This window comes from Ursus maritimus, unplaced genomic scaffold (genome assembly GCF_017311325.1).
Source record: "Ursus maritimus isolate PB19 unplaced genomic scaffold, ASM1731132v1 scaffold_17, whole genome shotgun sequence".
NCBI lineage: Eukaryota > Metazoa > Chordata > Mammalia > Carnivora > Ursidae > Ursus > Ursus maritimus.
In genome coordinates, this window is record NW_024424119.1 from 56,951,500 (window position 1) to 56,967,333 (window position 15,834).

General features: G+C 60.6%; 3 protein-coding genes across 4 annotated transcripts in view; 2 read left to right on the forward strand and 1 right to left on the reverse strand.

Moving 5' to 3' along the window:
• Positions 1 to 2,664, forward strand: part of ADAMTS13 (ADAM metallopeptidase with thrombospondin type 1 motif 13) — a 29,624-nt gene extending 26,960 nt beyond the window's left edge. The window contains exons 28-30 of the mRNA XM_040632150.1: positions 81 to 257; positions 1,367 to 1,542; positions 2,125 to 2,664. Of these exons, the coding sequence (XP_040488084.1) occupies positions 81 to 257; positions 1,367 to 1,542; positions 2,125 to 2,310 (539 nt within the window). The 3' untranslated portion in view covers positions 2,311 to 2,664. The remainder of the gene's footprint in view (positions 1 to 80; positions 258 to 1,366; positions 1,543 to 2,124) is intronic.
• Positions 2,665 to 2,986: 322 nt separating this feature from the next.
• CACFD1 (calcium channel flower domain containing 1) lies at positions 2,987 to 13,256 on the forward strand. Its single transcript, XM_040632167.1, has 5 exons — positions 2,987 to 3,193; positions 6,268 to 6,340; positions 7,714 to 7,839; positions 10,331 to 10,438; positions 10,927 to 13,256. The coding sequence occupies exons 1-5, from the start codon at positions 3,073 to 3,075 to the stop codon at positions 11,015 to 11,017; spliced, it is 519 nt and encodes a 172-aa protein (XP_040488101.1). The 5' UTR covers positions 2,987 to 3,072; the 3' UTR covers positions 11,018 to 13,256.
• Positions 13,257 to 13,322: 66 nt separating this feature from the next.
• The window catches only part of SLC2A6 (solute carrier family 2 member 6), an 8,156-nt gene continuing 5,644 nt past the window's right edge, over positions 13,323 to 15,834 (reverse strand). Inside the window, exons 8-10 of one of the 2 annotated variants that reach the window (XM_040632156.1) lie at positions 15,393 to 15,578; positions 15,052 to 15,197; positions 13,323 to 14,442 (exon numbers count right to left, since the gene is read on the reverse strand). In XM_040632156.1, coding sequence (XP_040488090.1) covers positions 14,287 to 14,442; positions 15,052 to 15,197; positions 15,393 to 15,578 — 488 coding nt within the window. In that variant the 3' untranslated portion in view covers positions 13,323 to 14,286. The remainder of the gene's footprint in view (positions 14,443 to 15,051; positions 15,198 to 15,392; positions 15,579 to 15,834) is intronic. The other variant, XM_040632157.1, reaches the window with a different exon arrangement.

A 15,834-nucleotide genomic window follows, 5' to 3' on the forward strand; every position in this document is an offset into this window, starting at 1 on the left:
CCCGCCCCCGCCCCCGCCCGCGGCTCGGTCTGCCCCAGGCCCACTGTGCGGCCGGCCCTCACCGCACTGCCGCTTCCTAGGGGACATGTTGCTGCTTTGGGACAGGCTCACATGGAGGAAGACGTGCGGGAAGCTGACCGGCATGACTTTCAGCTCCAAAGCCAACACGCTGGTGGTGAGGCAACGCCGCGTGCGGCCTGAAGGCGGGCTTGTGCTGCGGTATGGGAGCCAGCCTGCCCCGGGCACCCCCCACAGAGGTATGGCGGGGCGCCAGAGCCTCCCCCCATCCCTGCAGGGTGTCAGGGTGGGCACTGCTGCCCACGGGGCGGCTGGCTGGGCAGAGAGGGCACCGACGGAGAAGGAGGAGGGCCCCCCCAGCTCCCCGACCCCAGGATGAGGTCCCAGCATGTGTGCTGCGGCCCTTCCTCGCCGGGGCCTGGCAGTGACATGGGTGGACATGGGACTCTGACATCCTTACCCTGTCACTCAGACCGCCACCATGGCCCCCGCCTTGGCCCTCATGTTCTTCAAGACCCTTCAGGTTCCTCTGTGCGCAGCTTCCCCTCGCCCCCTGCCCTGTTCCAGTGCACCGTCCTCTTGGCTCAGCCCGCACAAAGCTGGTGTATGCACACATACTTGTGCATGTGTGCACACACACACCTCATGGAGGGGATGGCATCCCACAGCCCCCTGGTGTCCTCCAGGAGCCCTCTGGAGGCCTCTGGGACTTGCCCTCTCCCAACAGCCCAGTCTGGCTAAACATGGCTTCCCTAGCCAGTTCCAGAGGTTTTTGGGATCCCCCTGGCTTTGCCTCTACAGAGATGTGACACCGTCCCCACATCTCTCAGTGCCCTCACTGAGAGCACAGGCATTGAGTGCCCAAGGGGCTGGCCGCCCCTTCTCACAGCTCCTCACTTCCTGGCCTCATGCACATGGACTCTTGCCTCCCTGGGGACCTCGGGGTGCACGCAGGCAGGACTCAAGTGGGCTCCTAATAATGGCAGTGGCCTTTGTGACAGGTTCAGTGTTAAGCACTTTTGCACATGTGACTTCTTTGAGTCCTCCTAAAAGCCGCTGTCCCAGCATGTGCCCTTGTTACCTTCACTCTACAGCAGGGGTGGGGGGGGACTGGAGCGCAGAGCACTGAAAGCCTTCGCCTAGGGTCACAATGGTAGAGAGTGGTAGAGGTGGGGTTCTGTGGCGGCTTCTGTGTGGGAGACCTGACCTCGACCACAACATCGTATTGCCCCCCCTCACTGCTCCCCAGCTGTGAGGTGCCCTGGCCTCTGGCATTAGTGGTCTTTTCAGGGGCTCCTAGGACCTGAGGTGGTCCACACCCAATCCATCCTCTTGCTCTTCTCTGCAGACTGTGACATGCAGCTCTTTGGACCCTGGGGTGAAATCGTGAGCCCCTCGATGAGTCCTAATGGGAGCAACTCGGGGGGCTGCCGCATCTTCATTAACGTGGCCCCACAGGCCCGGATTGCCATCCATGCCCTGGCCACTGACATGGGCACGGGAACTGGTGCCAGCTACATCTCAGTAAGGCCACCAGGATGGGGACAGGAATGGGCTGACTTTTGCTGATTCTAGACAGCTGTCCCCGGGGATGGAAACCGGGGGTACCATACTAGAGGATCCCCTGAGTTTGCTCAAAAACCTCAAAATCATTAGTGAAAGAATGGGAGAGATGAATTTCCTCCACTTATCAACAAATGTTTATTGAGCTCTACACAAGAGTGAAATAGAAAAGAACTTTTCTGATGTAGACCCAAGACTGAAGCATAATTTTAGACCCTGATATAACTTTTCCAGAAGAGTGGGCCAATCCCTCCCCCCACGAGGTTCATGTGTTCTGGGAGAGCTGTCCTCTGCAAGGTGTCAGCTCCCCCACTGGAGGCAGCCTGGCTTCTGGAATCCCAGCTCTGGCACTCTGGCTGTGTGTCCTTGAGGAAGTAGGACAACTTCTCTGAACCTCGGTTTCCTGGGTAGAATAGTAGTGTCTTCCTGATCGGGCTGTTGTGTGAAGACTGAATGTGTGAAGACTGAGTGTATGATGCTTGTATATTAAAGGCTCCATGAATGCTGGCTAGTTACCATTTGGGGCTGCCCCTTTCCCCTCAGATCCGGGACATCCACAGCCTGAAGACGATGACATTCCGTGGGCAGCAGGCACTCTACTGGGAGTCAGAGGGAAGCCAGGCTGAGATGGAGTTTAGCCAGGGCTTCCTGGAGGCGCATGCCAGCCTGCGGGGCCAGTACTGGACCCTCCAATCTAGAGTGCAGGAGCCGGGCTGGGCCGTGCCCTAGCTTCCTCTGCAAGCACATACCTCCAGGGACCTGTGGGCACAGTGGGATGCCTCCTTCAGATCCTGGAAGAGAAAGGAAGGGGGCTGACATTTATGAGCACCTGTTAGGTGCCCTTCGAGCCCCAGGGGGTTGACTCTGGTCTCTGAGTGCTTTCCAATTTGGATCCCTCCAATCTTAAGTATCTATTTTAGGGCCTCCTCCAACATGCAGAAGGCTAGGCGGTGGCAAGCAGGGACTGGACCCTCTGGAAAGGCAGTCTCCCGCCTCTCTGTACCAATAAACGGAATGTGCACTCTGAGTAGCGTTTTCTTCACATAACCTGTCCAATCTGGCTTGAAAGCCCACCCCACGGCATTGTCGGGATTCCCCTGCAGCGGTCGGGCTCCAGACCCATTCCTGACCTGAGCAAGCCCCACGCCACCCCTTAGCGGTCTTCCTTTTTGCTACCCAGGGAGGAGGGGCGAGGGACTGTAGATTCAAGAATGGGCCCCCCCCTCCCCTGGCGCACCTGTTAATTCTCTGCGAAGCCCCGCCCCTGTGCTAGTCCCTCTGGGAGGATCTGGCCACTCAGAGTGCCAGGGCCACCGCGCCCCGCCCCTATGCTAATGAGCGAGCCCCTCCGCGCCCCTCGCCACCGCCCTGCGAGACCCCGCCCCCTATGCTAATAAGCGTCCGCCTCTCCCACAAGGCAGCGCGCCGGGCCGACGCGGCCGGCTCCGGAGCCTTTTGTGAGGGCGGCGGGCTGCGCCAGACGGCGGCACCATGAGCGGCTCGGGCGGGGCGGCGGCGGCGGCCGTCAGTTCCGCGCCGCCCGCGCAGGACGAGGGCATGACGTGGTGGTACCGCTGGCTGTGTCGCCTGTCGGGGGTGCTGGGGGCCATCTGTGAGTACCCGGCCCGGTGGAAGGGCCGGCCCCGCCACCCACCGCGCATGCGTATCCGGCCCCGCCCCCTCTTGCGCGCCCTCGCGGGGAGGGACTGGGTGGGTGTGGGGGGGCTTTGCGGGGCGGGCGCGGAACCGACGCCCGGCGGTTGCTATGGTTACCGGCAGAGCCGCTGGGCGGCTCCGGGGACGTTCCGGGAGGGAACGTGAGCTCCCGAGGCCACGTCGCTGCCCCCCGCCGCGTCCGAGAGCGAGCACGGCGCGGCCTTTGCGCCGGGGCGGGGGGCTTTCCGAGACATCCCAGGTGCCGCTCGCCCGGCGCCGGTTCAGCCCGGCCCAGAGGCAGCCTCACCTGTTGACTTGGGCGTGGGTGGGGGCCACAGCGATCCTAACCTTTGGGCGAAGGTTGTTGATACGTGGGGCGGATGGTGCCAGAGGACAGGCAGTCCCCGAGGGAGGGCCGGGCAGTGAGCCGAGGGGACGCGGCCTCTCATCTGGGTCCTCACTGTCCATCCGGAGGCCAGCGCGTTCCCTCTGCTGGCCACTCTGCCTCAGCGCCTCTTCTCTCCGCTTCTCGTACCCCCCAGCGCCATCCCCGACACACATCCTGACACAGCCCCAAAAGAACATGAACAGGAAGGCAGACATGCTACAGAAGTAAAATAAAGATCCTATGGCAGGTCTTCCTAAGGCGGATATGCGTCTAGTGTTTGAATGGCCCGTTCTCCTCTCCTCTGCCTGCGGCCGTCCACTTTGGGAATTGCTGGAGGAGAGGGCACCTCTCCCAGACTTGAACGAGTGCCCGCCTGGCAAAGAGGGCTGGGGCAGGGCAGATCCTGATCAAGTCTGCCAGAAAGAACACTTTTCAGGGTCCCCGTCCAGCCCTACAGTCCTGTGGGGTGGGTGGATGCTGGAAAGACCTTCAGGAGTGCAGGGGTGGGGGTGTGCGGCTCAGGCAAGGCACGTCCTTATCCAGAGGTGATAGTGGGAAAGGCCCCGAGTCCCTGTCACTGCTGGTGGAACAAGCATGATTTTGACTCTGGAGGAGAGACTGGTGGCTCCAGGTCAGGCCTTAGATAAGATCTCAAGTTTGGTTAGCTGTTTTCCTTGCAGATCAGAGTGGGGGTCCTGTAGCGAGTGACAATGGTTAGTAGGGGACAAAGGTTCTGACGGTGGCCTGTGGGCCGTCATCTTCCCACTCTCTTGGATTCTTGGATTCAGCAGCCCTGCTGACTCCCTGGTTCACCCTGGTATCCCATACAGTTCTGTGTCTCTCAAAGTGGGGTACCTGGGCCTCCCTAGGACTTCATGGTGTTGGGGCTACAGATGAAGCACCAGGAGAAACTTGCGGCATCACCCTGAAATGTCAGTTTCATCTGAAGATGGAGGGGGGAGGGGATTGTTATGCAAATATCGACTAGCATACCACAGGGTAGAGCTCGAAGCACGCAGGAGTTTTAGGGGTGGGGGCACCTGGCTGGTGCAGTTGGTGGCATGTGCGACTCTTGATCTTGGGGTTGTGAGTTCGAGCCCCATGTTGGGTGTAGACATTACTTAAAAATAAAATTTAAAAAAAAGGCTCAGGGATGAAGCAGGAATTCAGATAAGGGTTGTGCTTCTGGCTGATCAGTTCAGGGTGGGGTTGCTGTCCTTGCCGGTGGGGGCCTCAGAGAGCATTAACTCAGGGTCCCAGCAGTCGTGTAGAGGCCTTAGCCTGGCAGGAAAGAGGACTGTACAGGTTGCCTCCCTAGCTTAGCAAGACCATTGGAAACTCCAGGGGCATCTTCCAGCCTTGATTGTTACCGGGCTCCTGACTGGAGCCTTTCTGTCTGGGTGGAAACCTGGTTCTCCCCCAGGGGTGGCTCTTGGTAGGACAGTGGGGGGAGGGCCGGAGCTGGACGCGAAATGCTGGCTGCCGCAGGTGTCCGGGGAGCCCAGGCACAGCCGAGAGCCGGGAGGATGCAGTACTGTGTTGTGGGTGCTCATGGCTGTGGCTCTGGGGGGCCTTGCTGCCTGAAAGCCTATGTGCCACGTCCAAGGGGAGCTCCGCCTTTTTAGTAGGCAGAATGTGCCTCTGTCCTTTTAGGAGGAGGACACACGAGGGCAGTCCCTCTGCAGTTTGGGCTCACTTCCTCTGGTTTCCTCCTCCATCGCCTGCAGCCTGCCTAGGATTTCAAGGGAAAACAACAGGAGAATTCCAGGCCCAGTCAGGGATCAGGTGCGGAGGAGCTGCTGCAAATTTAATGAACTGGTTGCTAATTGCTGCCTCGGGGCCCAGCTTCCAGCCCCACCCCAGCAAGGGCCTGGGCTAGGTGCCGGGCTGGGTGCCAGGCTGGGTGCCAGGCTGGGAGCCAGGGCCCCGGAAGTGCCTGGCCGGCTCCTGGAGTTCTGGTGAAGCGGGGCCCAGAGGCAGCTGATGTGTGCAGGGGTGGAGGCGGGTATGGCACACCCTGCCTGTGGGGTGTGCTCCCGGGCATCAGGGCCTGGTATTTCAAGGGGTGGGTGGGCCGGGCTGGGGCACTTGCCTGTGTGCACGAGAGAACACAGGCCTAAAAAAGGGACGAGAACATCCTCAGCTGGTGTGCAGGTCACAGCTGGCATGGTCACCCAGGTCTACCTGGTCCTGATTTCTGTTCCGAGAGAGGCAGTCCTTGTCCCAACCAAAATCCAAGCCACATTTCCGCGTCAGAGGGTTTCTTATGTGGCCAGCCCTGCGAATGGTGGGCCTGCGCCCTCCAGACTCTTCCTTCTTTTCATCCTCAGTACCTTGCGGTGGGTACGGGTACAGCTGGGGTTCAGAGGCAGGCCCTCCCAGCCCTGGATTGGACAGAGGGTGAGACGCCCTCCAAGCCAGCCAGCCACACCCTTGCTGTGGGGCCTGGAGCCAGCCACTTCATGTCTCTGAGCCTGCATCCTCCCCGAGGAGGTCTCACTTGTCTCAGATGGCAGCGGGGAGACTTGGAGGTGCTGTGGGGGAAGCAAGTGTCGGGTGTTGGAAGGGGTCTGCTGGAGGTCCTTCCTGGCAGACTCTGTCCCTTTCTCCCTGCTAATTTCTGCTGCTGTCTCGTTCCCAAGCTTGCGCCATCTCCGGCCTCTTCAGCTGCATCACCGTCCACCCTCTGAACATCGCGGCTGGCGTGTGGATGATGTGAGTAGCCTCGTGGCTGGCTTGCCCAGTGGGGCCGGGGGCATGTGGATTTCTGGTCGCCGTGCGGGTCTTCACCTCCTTCATATGTGCCATGTTCCGTCTGCCTGATTCTCTGCAGGGCCAGGCCTTTATTGGGTTTAGGGCCGGGGTCACAAATATGTCCTGGCCGTCCACTGAGCCAGACTGTGCAGGCACCATGTCCGCTCCCATGGGCCTGGCCTCTGGGAGCTCGGGGGGCCATCAGGGCTGGTCGAGGATTGGGTTGGAGCCTGGTGCTGGGATCAGGAGCTCCAGCTCAGAGGCGGGCAAGCCACAGACAGGGCAGATGAGAGCGGGTGCCGGCTCAGGTGGTTAGAATGCCCTGGATGGATTCCCGCCCACCTCCTGCCAGGGTAGGTCGAGCCCATGGGCAATGAAAGCAGGGGTGAGTGCTGGCCAGTGCAGCTCCGGCCGCATCTGAGCCATCCAGCACGCGTGAGCGGTGGCTGTGCACCAAGCCCTGTGGGCCTGGCTGGAGAGGGGCCCTGCCCTCTGAGAACTCAGGCCAGGGATGAGGCTTGCTGGGGTGGGGCCCAGAGTCGTATGGAGCGTGGGTGGTCGAGGCGCTGGGCCGATGCTTCAATGGGCAGAGTCAGGAGACGGGCTGGCCTGGCTGTGGAAGGGGTGGGAGGACTGGTCTCTACGGGAGGCTGGGGAGAGCTGAGGGGAGGAGTATGGTTCGTGCAGAGTCCCTGCTCTGGGCTCAGGTGGGCTCCTGGGGCACCCACTTGAGTTTCTGTCGAAGGTAGGTCATGAGGGCCCAGTGTCTGTGACTGTGACCCAGCCATGGAGAGCACAGAGACTGGAGCAGACCCCTTAGTCTGTCCCCACGGGTCAGCTGTCTCCAGCTGGAATGCAGGAAGGCGGGATGGGGGGGAGAGAACACTGCACCACAGGGCTTGCTAAGCTCCCTCCTCCCTGTGTGGGCTTGCCGAGGGTCAGCCCTCAGTGACTGTGGACGGACTGACCTGCGGCTGGGGACAGCTTTCCCAGTGCTGATGGCCACCTCGGGGACAGGGGTGATCATGCTAGGAGCTGAGTGGCGGCCAGCTGTCTGCTCAGGGCTCTGTGTGGAGGGGCTCGCTGCATGCTTACAGGGGTGCTGGGATGCGGGGGTGTTGTCTCCTTCAAGGACAGAGGGGTAAAGGGAAGGCCAGATTCTTCCTCCGAGTGTTCAGTTTGGTTAGGGAGGCTGGTGTGTGGGCAGTGGTTCAGTAGAGGCCCTGAGAGGGAGACGTGGGGGGTGAGAGGAGTGGCATTCCGGTGCTGGGCATTGGGGACCCCCTCATCCCCTCAGGCCTGTCAGCCTGCTGCCCTCTTTCTCTGCCCTCCAGCATGAACGCCTTCATCCTGCTGCTCTGCGAGGCGCCCTTCTGCTGCCAGTTCATTGAGTTCGCGAACACCGTGGCGGAGAAGGTGGACCGCCTGCGCTCCTGGCAGAAGGCCGTCTTCTACTGCGGGTGAGGGGCCCCGGGGCAGGCTGGGACCGCGCGGACGTTGAACCCTCCAGGGCCCCTGACATGGTTTCCCCAGACTCAGGGACCCGAAGGGTAGGCGATGTGTCGTGGTCAGCGCGGGGGGGACTGTCGGCAAGGATGAGGCTGGGAGAGCCTCGCGCAGAGCCCTCTGGCGATGGCTGCTGTGCAGTGGGACCCAGCAACGGCGCGGCTGGGGGGCGAGCCCACCGCCACAGTCCGCCACGCTTCAGACATGGGGGGTGAGCCCACCGCCGCAGTCCGCCACACTTCAGACATGGGATGCGGGCGCCCCGCGGCCTGCTGTGTGATAGAGGAAAGTGAGCCGTGCCTGGAATGTTGGCCCGTCATTTGGGAGTTGTTCACTAGATTCTGGTAGGTTCATAGGATATGTCTGTGGGCAGCCTTTCAGGAGTGCGGTCCATCCAGGTGCCCTGACATGAGGGCAGGCTGCAGGACAGAAACGGTCACCTTCCTCTATGCTTTCCTTGATTTGCCACTTCTAACAATAGGTTCTGTATGCAGCCCTGTCCACCTGAGTCATGAGGTTGAACTCATTTCAGGATGTGTCTAATGCACAGAAGCTTCTAGAACAGTGCTCGTGCATAGGAGGCCCTCAGCAGCTTCTGGCAGCAACAGCAATAGTTACTAGGATTTAGGTTATCTTTAGAAATAAAAGTGGAGATGTTTATTCCAGAGGTTTCTTCCCCTTGTGGAGGCCAGGGGTTTTGACAGCACCAGACTCGAGTTCGTTCTGTTCTGGAGACACTTCCCCCTGGGTCTCCACCACAGAGGAGTACGGGCTCACAGAGTGCTGCCTGTCATTATGTCCTTTGCCTTGATCTTTATTTTTAAGAAATGTATTTAAAAACACTAACAGAAACGTATATTCATTAAAAATGATTTGGAAAATAGTAAAGCCCCAGTGCTTGGCGCTTTTTGGTAAGTTTTGTTCTGCTGCTCTCGGGTGGCGTTTCTGACACGGTTAGAACCATTTTAAGTAAATTTGTATCCTGCCTTTTTTCCACTTCGTATCATGATATAAACATTTTCAGGCACCACAGAGACTTGATGACGTCACTTTAAATGATGGGGATATTTATTCCACCGTGTACGTCCTGCTTTTCTTAACCTGTAAACCGTGGTGCAGATCAAACCATGATAACCCCAGAACTTTCTCTGCGATGCTTTTCTTAGGATGTATTTCCAGGTGTGGACTTACTAGGTCAGCGATCACGGTCACTATAATGGCTTCGGGACGTGACTACCTTGCTTTCCAAAGAGGTGATCCGAGTTTTGCCCCCTCCCCACCCTCCCGGTGCGCGCACCGTTTTACATCTGTGTCCGTTGTCAAGGAGCTGAGAGGTTTTTACAGACGTTTTTGCTAACTGCATTTTCTTTTTGGAAATGGTCTAGTTTACTTTTTATCTGTTGGCATCTTAACGTTTTACATGCTAGGTTCTATGTTTCCCGTAGTGAAGATTTCTCAGTGCTTTGTTCTATTTCCCACAAATATTTTTCCAGCCTGTTTGCCTTTGTTTTGACCGAAGATTCCCCCCACCATGGTCTTTTTGTGGGTGTGTCTTTTCTATTATTCTTTTATGACCTAGAAATTTTATGAGCACAGTAAAACCTCACGATCTCTTGTCCTGCCTGAATAGAGTCAGGTGGAACTCAGCTGGTGGCCCAGTCTTACCTTCTCTGTGCACAGGGTGCGTGCGGGCCGGTGAGGCCTCTGGGCAGACAGCCTGGCCCAGGCAAGCGACAGGAGAGGGTGCCGGTCCTCCAGGAGTGGTATCTTCCTGGCCTGGGTAACCCCAGCAGCTGGGGTTCCCAGCCAGAACCTAGAGTCAGCCCCATGGCTGCTCAAGCCAGAGCGGACACCTGCCGCCAGGTGGCGCCAGACGGAGGTCGGGACCAGATGGAGCTGGGGCCGCTCCCCCCACCACCACCCCGGGAACCTGGCAAGCAGGAATCTAGCTAAAACCCCATGCCTTGTGCAGTTGAAGCTTTCGGTTTTTGCTTGGTGAGATGTGGCCAGTTTTACTGCAGTACGAAGAGCTACCATGTGCTTGGTGCTGCTACTGCTCTGGGCATCGGGCTGTGTCCTTAACACGGGAGGAGCTCAGGGACTTTCCGAGTCACCAAACCACCAGGGGTGGAGTAACATGAGATTTTCTGGTCAGCCTGTTTTATGAACAGGGAGGGTGGACTATCCCAGTGCTGTTTCACCCTTTGTGTACCACAGACCCTGTCAATGATCTGACGAAGGCTTTACGTCCTCTCCCCAGAAAATACACAGAATTTCGCAGACAAGTGCATGCAATTCGAAGGACTTTCTGAAGCCTGGCTGTGAACCTGTGTCTGGACTGATTTCTAGGGACCCTTCCTGGACCTGGTGTCTGGGGAGGGGGCCTGGAAGCGGTGAGGCAGCCGTGGGGCAGGAGTACCCCCTTGACCTCTGCCTCTCTCCTAGGATGGCCATCATTCCCATCATCATCAGCCTCACCCTGACCACGCTGCTGGGCAACGCCATCGCGTTCGCCACCGGGGTGCTGTACGGACTCTCCGCTCTGGGCAAAAAGTGCGTGTGCCTCTCCCAGCCCCCGGGAGGAATCTTGACATCCTGCCTCCTGAAGTCTCTTGGGAAGGAGGGTCTGAGAGGGGCCCCTATTATCCCATTGTGGAAACTGAGGCACAGAGGTTGTCTAGGGTGTTCAGCTCTAGGGGACAAGAGCGGGAGGATTCATGGACTTCCGGCGGCCTGGCCATATATCGCCACAGCCAATAGTGGGGATGGCTGGTCTGTGGCTCGGGAGAGCCTCTTCCTCTGCCGTCAGAGCCCGGACTGCAACTCTGAATCCTTCTCTACCCAGCACCCCAGGCAGCCTGTGCCACTCTTAGATGGGACATGTCTGCCATCCTGGCAGCAGGGTCTCTGGGGAAACCAGAGCCCAGCAGGGTGTCCCTGCAGGTCGTGCCTTGGTCATAGGCCAGGAGTCTGGTGGTGGCTGGGAGAGCTGTGTGCCTGGGGTCTTTCCCTTCTGTGATGTGGACTCACTCTCTCCCCAGGGGCGACGCGATCTCCTACGCTAGGATCCAGCAGCAGAAGCGGCAGGTGGATGAGGAGAAACTCACGGACACCCTGGAGGGGGAGCTGTGATGGGAGCTCCCTGCTCGCCCCGCTGGTTCTGTGTGGGCACATCCTGCAGGGATTAGGCCTGGAGCATTGACCCTGAAGGACAGCCTGGAAGAGGAGCCTTTGCCTGGCTCCCATCAGCCTCTCTACACCTGTCCCTACACCTGGAGTCCTCTTCTGTCTTCTCCTTTCTCTAGCTTGGTGTCTCCTGGCCCTGGGCCTCGGCCAGCAGCAAGGAGATCTGCAGTGACAGCAGGCAGCCTCCGTGGTGACCCAGGCCACAGGGCTGGAAGCAGAGCACAGCCTGCAGGACCTATGCACAGATAGCCCACCTGGCCCCACCCCTCGCAGCTGGCCTGGCTCAGCCGGAAACAGGCTGCCGTGTGTGTTTCCAGACTCCCACTGCTAGCAGAGCTACCGGGATCTGCTGAAGGCTGGGGAGGAGCTTCCCCCAGCGATGCTGGGCCTGTGCTGAGGGGGGAGATACGTCACCCGGGGCCCGGGCGTTGGGCAGAGTGAACCTCCTCTTGGCTCTCCAGGCAGTAAAGTATCCTGTAGGCTGAGTCCCTTGGGCCCCCTCTGTCCACCTGTCTTTGGGACAGAGCGGTGCCCTGCTGCCCATGGTCTCCTACCACTGCCCAGACCCCTCCCCGCCTTTCTGTTCTCTGTGGGAGCCCACAGCACTCCCAAGATGCTTCTCGAGTACCCAGAACGGCAGCCTTGGCAGCGGCTGGACGGTTGGGGAGTGCTCCCTTTCCTAGTTCCCTGGAAGCTTGGACAAGCCATTCCGGGGTATGTCTCATGGTCCTGGCCTGGGCCCCCAGGTTCTCCCCCCAACCCCCAAGGCCCTGGTGCTAAGGAAGTGGGGAGGGCAGGCTCTCCTCTCCCATGGGGCTGTTTGTCCACCTCTCTGATGTGGTCCTGCCATGTTAGCAGGGGCCCAAGCCCAGTTCGTAGGGCTAAGCTCGACCCACCGGTATTGCTGCCGGCCTGCCCCCGACCCTGCCTTTGGGAGCTGCTTGCCTTTGAGAACTGGGCAGAGGCCAGAGTTGCCTCCACCACCGTGAGCTGTCCCCAGGCCACCTGGGAGCGAGGCCTGTGCAGAGGGCACAAGGAGGCAGCCCTGCCTGGGCTGTGCGCTGCCTCACCTGGCCTCCCTCCATGCCAGCGTTCCTGTGTCCCCCACGTAAGTCCGCCTGAGCCCGTTGACGGCTCCGCTTACTGGACTGGCCCCCAGCTGCCAAGCCTGTGTGATGGGGCCTGGCCGAGGCTGGGCGGCACTGGGCAGAGACGGGCTGGTGTGGAAAAGGCTCCCTCTGGGGCCCAGCTCTGCTCTTCCTTCTCCCGGGACCCTGGCTGTGCCTGCTCACAGCCCTGAGCTCAGCCCACGCCCTGCTTTGTGGGAACCAGCCCTAGGGCCTGTCCAGGTCCTTGCTTCCCAGCGGGAATTCTCTTCTCGGGGCCTCGTTAGTGTTCGACAGCAGGAGGGGCAGTTACTGCCCTGGGGACATGTCAGAGGGCTCCTGGTCAGCAGTGGCCCCCCCGCGGCCTTCCAGAGAGCCTGACCAGGCTGAGCCCCAGGGCACTGTAGCGTGGCCAGCCTGGTGGGACACGTGCCTTCAGGGGTCCTCTGGGACCACCTTTCTCAAGCAAGTGCTGGGTTCAAAGGGCTCTAGACCTCTCCAGGCGGGCGGGACTGTGTGTGTGTGTGTGTGTGTCTGTCTGTCTCTTCTGCGTGTGCTGTAAGACCTGTCTACCTCCCAAGAGGAGCAAGGGCCCTGCCCGTCCCTCTTGGCTCATTCTTACCCAGGAAATGGGACACAGGGGTCACTTCTGCCCCGCCCACCTGCCCCTGCTGCAGGGGCCTCGCTGGCGGGGGTGTCCTGCAGGAGGATGGGGGGCTGGCTGTGTCCACGAAGGTTGCACCTCTACCCTGTCAGAAGTTGGGTGGGTGTTGGGTGGGCTCTAGAGGCAGGCGCAGAGGTGGGAGGGTCCTCCAACCCCTCAGTCACCGGCCAGGATGGACCGTCACGTGCCCAAGGTTCCCGGCAAGTAGGGCCAAGCAGTCCTGGAGCAGTGACCCATCCCTCAGTGCAGGGTGCCGCCTTGCAAGGAACATCTGTCCAGGTGGCAGAGGGGGCTGGGCCGCCAGGGCCCACTCCCGCCTCCATGGCTCTGGACTCTGTTGCCTGGGGGTCCTCGTTTTCTCTCAGTGTTTAGCTTGCATTTTGAGCAATAAAGCCTGGCGGTAGCTTGTACGCTCGCTCGCACGCTCTGCCTGTTCCCTTCTCCCGCCGGTGCCATAAGCAAGCAGGCTGGGACCACTGGCCCTGGGAGTAACGCCGTTTTATTGAGGACCTTCTGTGTGGCTGGCCCTGTCCCAGTCCTGCTCACAGCATCTCAGACAAGGAACGTGGCTTACCAAGGTCACACGGCTGGGAGGGGCTGGAGGCCATCCTGCAGCCAGGCTCTCCCTCGCAGGCTGCCTCACTTTGGACAGGTCAGGGGTGGCCACAAAGGGGGCCTTGCCTGGGGCAGCAGGCCCTGGTGACCTTGGCTGAGAGTTTGGGTCTAGCCAAACCTGGGTGCTGGGTGTCCCCCCCATCTGCAGTGGACCCCATCCTGCCATTCCAAGGCTGAGAGCCTGATTTAATTTTACAAACAGGGTGACTATGGTTTGCAGACAGGAGCACTTGAGCCCCATTTCCAGAAGTCGGGTGGGTGCAGGAGGAGGCATCTGTGCTAGGTCTTGGGCCTTGGCCTGTGGGAGTCGAGAATGTTCCCTGTAGCACGCACAAGCTTTTAGAAGTACAGCTCTGTCTTCCTCCCCGTAGTTAAGTTGCTCCATGGTGACTAAGCGGATCAGAACAAAACGGCACGATGATGTCGCTGTGTGGAGCCATCCACCATTTCTGTCCTCATTCCAGCCCTCCGTGGGGGCATCCTCCATGCTTGAATAAAGAACCAGGCCCCAGGTCACCCAGCAGGGCCTTATCCTAGCCCCTGGGCCGTGGGCTCCCCTGTGGCCCACGGCTGCCTTCTCTTGCCAGCGGGTCTTGGCCGACGAGCATGCAACGCGGCAGGCTGCCTGGTCTGGGGTGCAGGCTGGACAGGGTGCTGCCTGCCCAGAGCCAGAACGTGCACCATGGGGGGCCTGCCGTGCTTCTGTCTGGTCCTCCTGTGCCCCGTCCGAAGGCAGATGGCTGCTGCCTCCTGGGCTTGGCGTGCGGGCTCGTGGCCAGTGCAGAGGCCCTGCGCCCAGTGGTTTGGCCCCCCTGGGCAGGGACCCTGATCTAGTGCAGGAAGGACCTCCTCCCGGTGCGGAAGAAGGACTCAATCTGCTCCAGCGACCGGCCCTTGGTCTCAGGCACGCAGCAGCTGGTGAACACCAGGCTGGCCAAGCAGATGGCAGCAAAGAAGAAGAAAGGCACGTGGAGGCCGAAGGCGTTCTGCAGATACGGAGGGGATGCCTGGTCACACAGCTGGGGTTCCTGGGGCCCTTCTCGTGTTAGCCAGCCTTGAGGGGCCTTCCCTTTATTCCCCTGCTCAGGCACCTCCCTGGGCTCCTCACTGCCTCCCGCATGAAACGCAAATGCTTTAGCTTGGCCCGGAGCTCTGGCCTTAGCCTTGGCTTAGGCACCCACCTCTCTCCCACCTGCAGGAGGCCTGTCCCCCTCGCCTGATCACCACACATGGCCTCTTGCCCTGCCCCAAGCTCATCCTCGCCTCTGCGGGGGCTGTGCGCGCTCCATGTGCTCTGAACCCTGCCCTGACCCACCGGCTACACCGGGGTCGACCCTGGCCCCGGCTTCCCCAGATTGTCCTTCCGGGGAGCTGGGAACGAAATTCTGGTTGGCTTCAGGGCCTGCCGGGGGTTTGAACCAGGAGTGGGGAGAAGGGCGCACAGTGCCTCATGTGGGCTGGCCAGCAGGGACCCTGCCGAGAGACCCAGACTGCTGCCCAGACAGAAGGCCCTCTGGGCTCACTCGTCCTGGCCCGGGAGGACCTGTGTGACACTCAGAGGAACTTGACCGAGAAGACCCACCCACGTTACTCACCACCACCAGCAGGAAGGACTTGGTGAGAGCAAAGGCCGTGAGCCAGCTGACGAGAACGCAGAGCCCCGAGGCCACCCCGCGGGCTTGCAGGGGCAGAATCTCTGACATGAGGAGCCAGGTGATGGGCCCCCAGCCCATGGCGTAGCCTGCCGACAAGGGGACGAGGGGCCTCTTCTGCCTCCACTGAGCTGCCGAGACCCCTCCCCATCCCCCTGACCCCCCCCGGGCCAGCGGCGCCCATGCCCTAGTGGGCCCCTCACAACTGAGCACAAGCCAGCCCCCCTCTGGCTGGCCATCAGCCTCTCCGAGCCCTTGTCCCCGTGGAGTCCCCGCGAACCTACCCATGATGAAGAGCATGGTGGCCACCAGGGGCACCAGGGTGAGATAGCTGGAGGGGGTGGCCAGGGGTTGCCCTGTGCCCCCCAAGGGCACGCTCTCAAGGCCCACGGTGCTGTTGGGCGTCAGAGGCTTCGGACCGAAGTGGACATACAGCCCCAGCGTCAGGTTGGCAGCAAACATGATGGTGGCTGTGGACAGACAGGTGGCCCTCGGCGGGGCCAGAACCCTCTGCGCCGGGTGCTTCCTCTGCAGAGCCCCTCAGCGCCCTGCGCCCTGCACGGGCCAGTTCTCATCCAGGCCGCCGTACCCATGACCAGACGCCGCCTGTGGGGCAGCAAGCTCCGCCCACCTGTGCATGAGCTGCGGCCACACTGTGCGCCCGGCGGCCTTTCCTGGAGCGGCTGGTGTGTGCCAGGCCCTGTGCTGGGCGCCGGGGGGGGGGGG

What these genes read in the sequence shown, in the direction of transcription:
- CACFD1 (XM_040632167.1), top strand. Translation starts at nt 3,073, where the DNA reads ATGAGCGGCTCGGGCGGGGCGGCGGCGGCGGCCGTCAGTTCCGCGCCG. An exon ending in GCGGCTGGCGTGTGGATGAT is followed by an intron (nt 6,341 to 7,713) that starts GTGAGTAGCCTC and finishes TCTGCCCTCCAG; the next exon opens with CATGAACGCCTTCATCCTGC. An exon ending in CTCTCCGCTCTGGGCAAAAA is followed by an intron (nt 10,439 to 10,926) that starts GTGCGTGTGCCT and finishes CTCTCTCCCCAG; the next exon opens with GGGCGACGCGATCTCCTACG.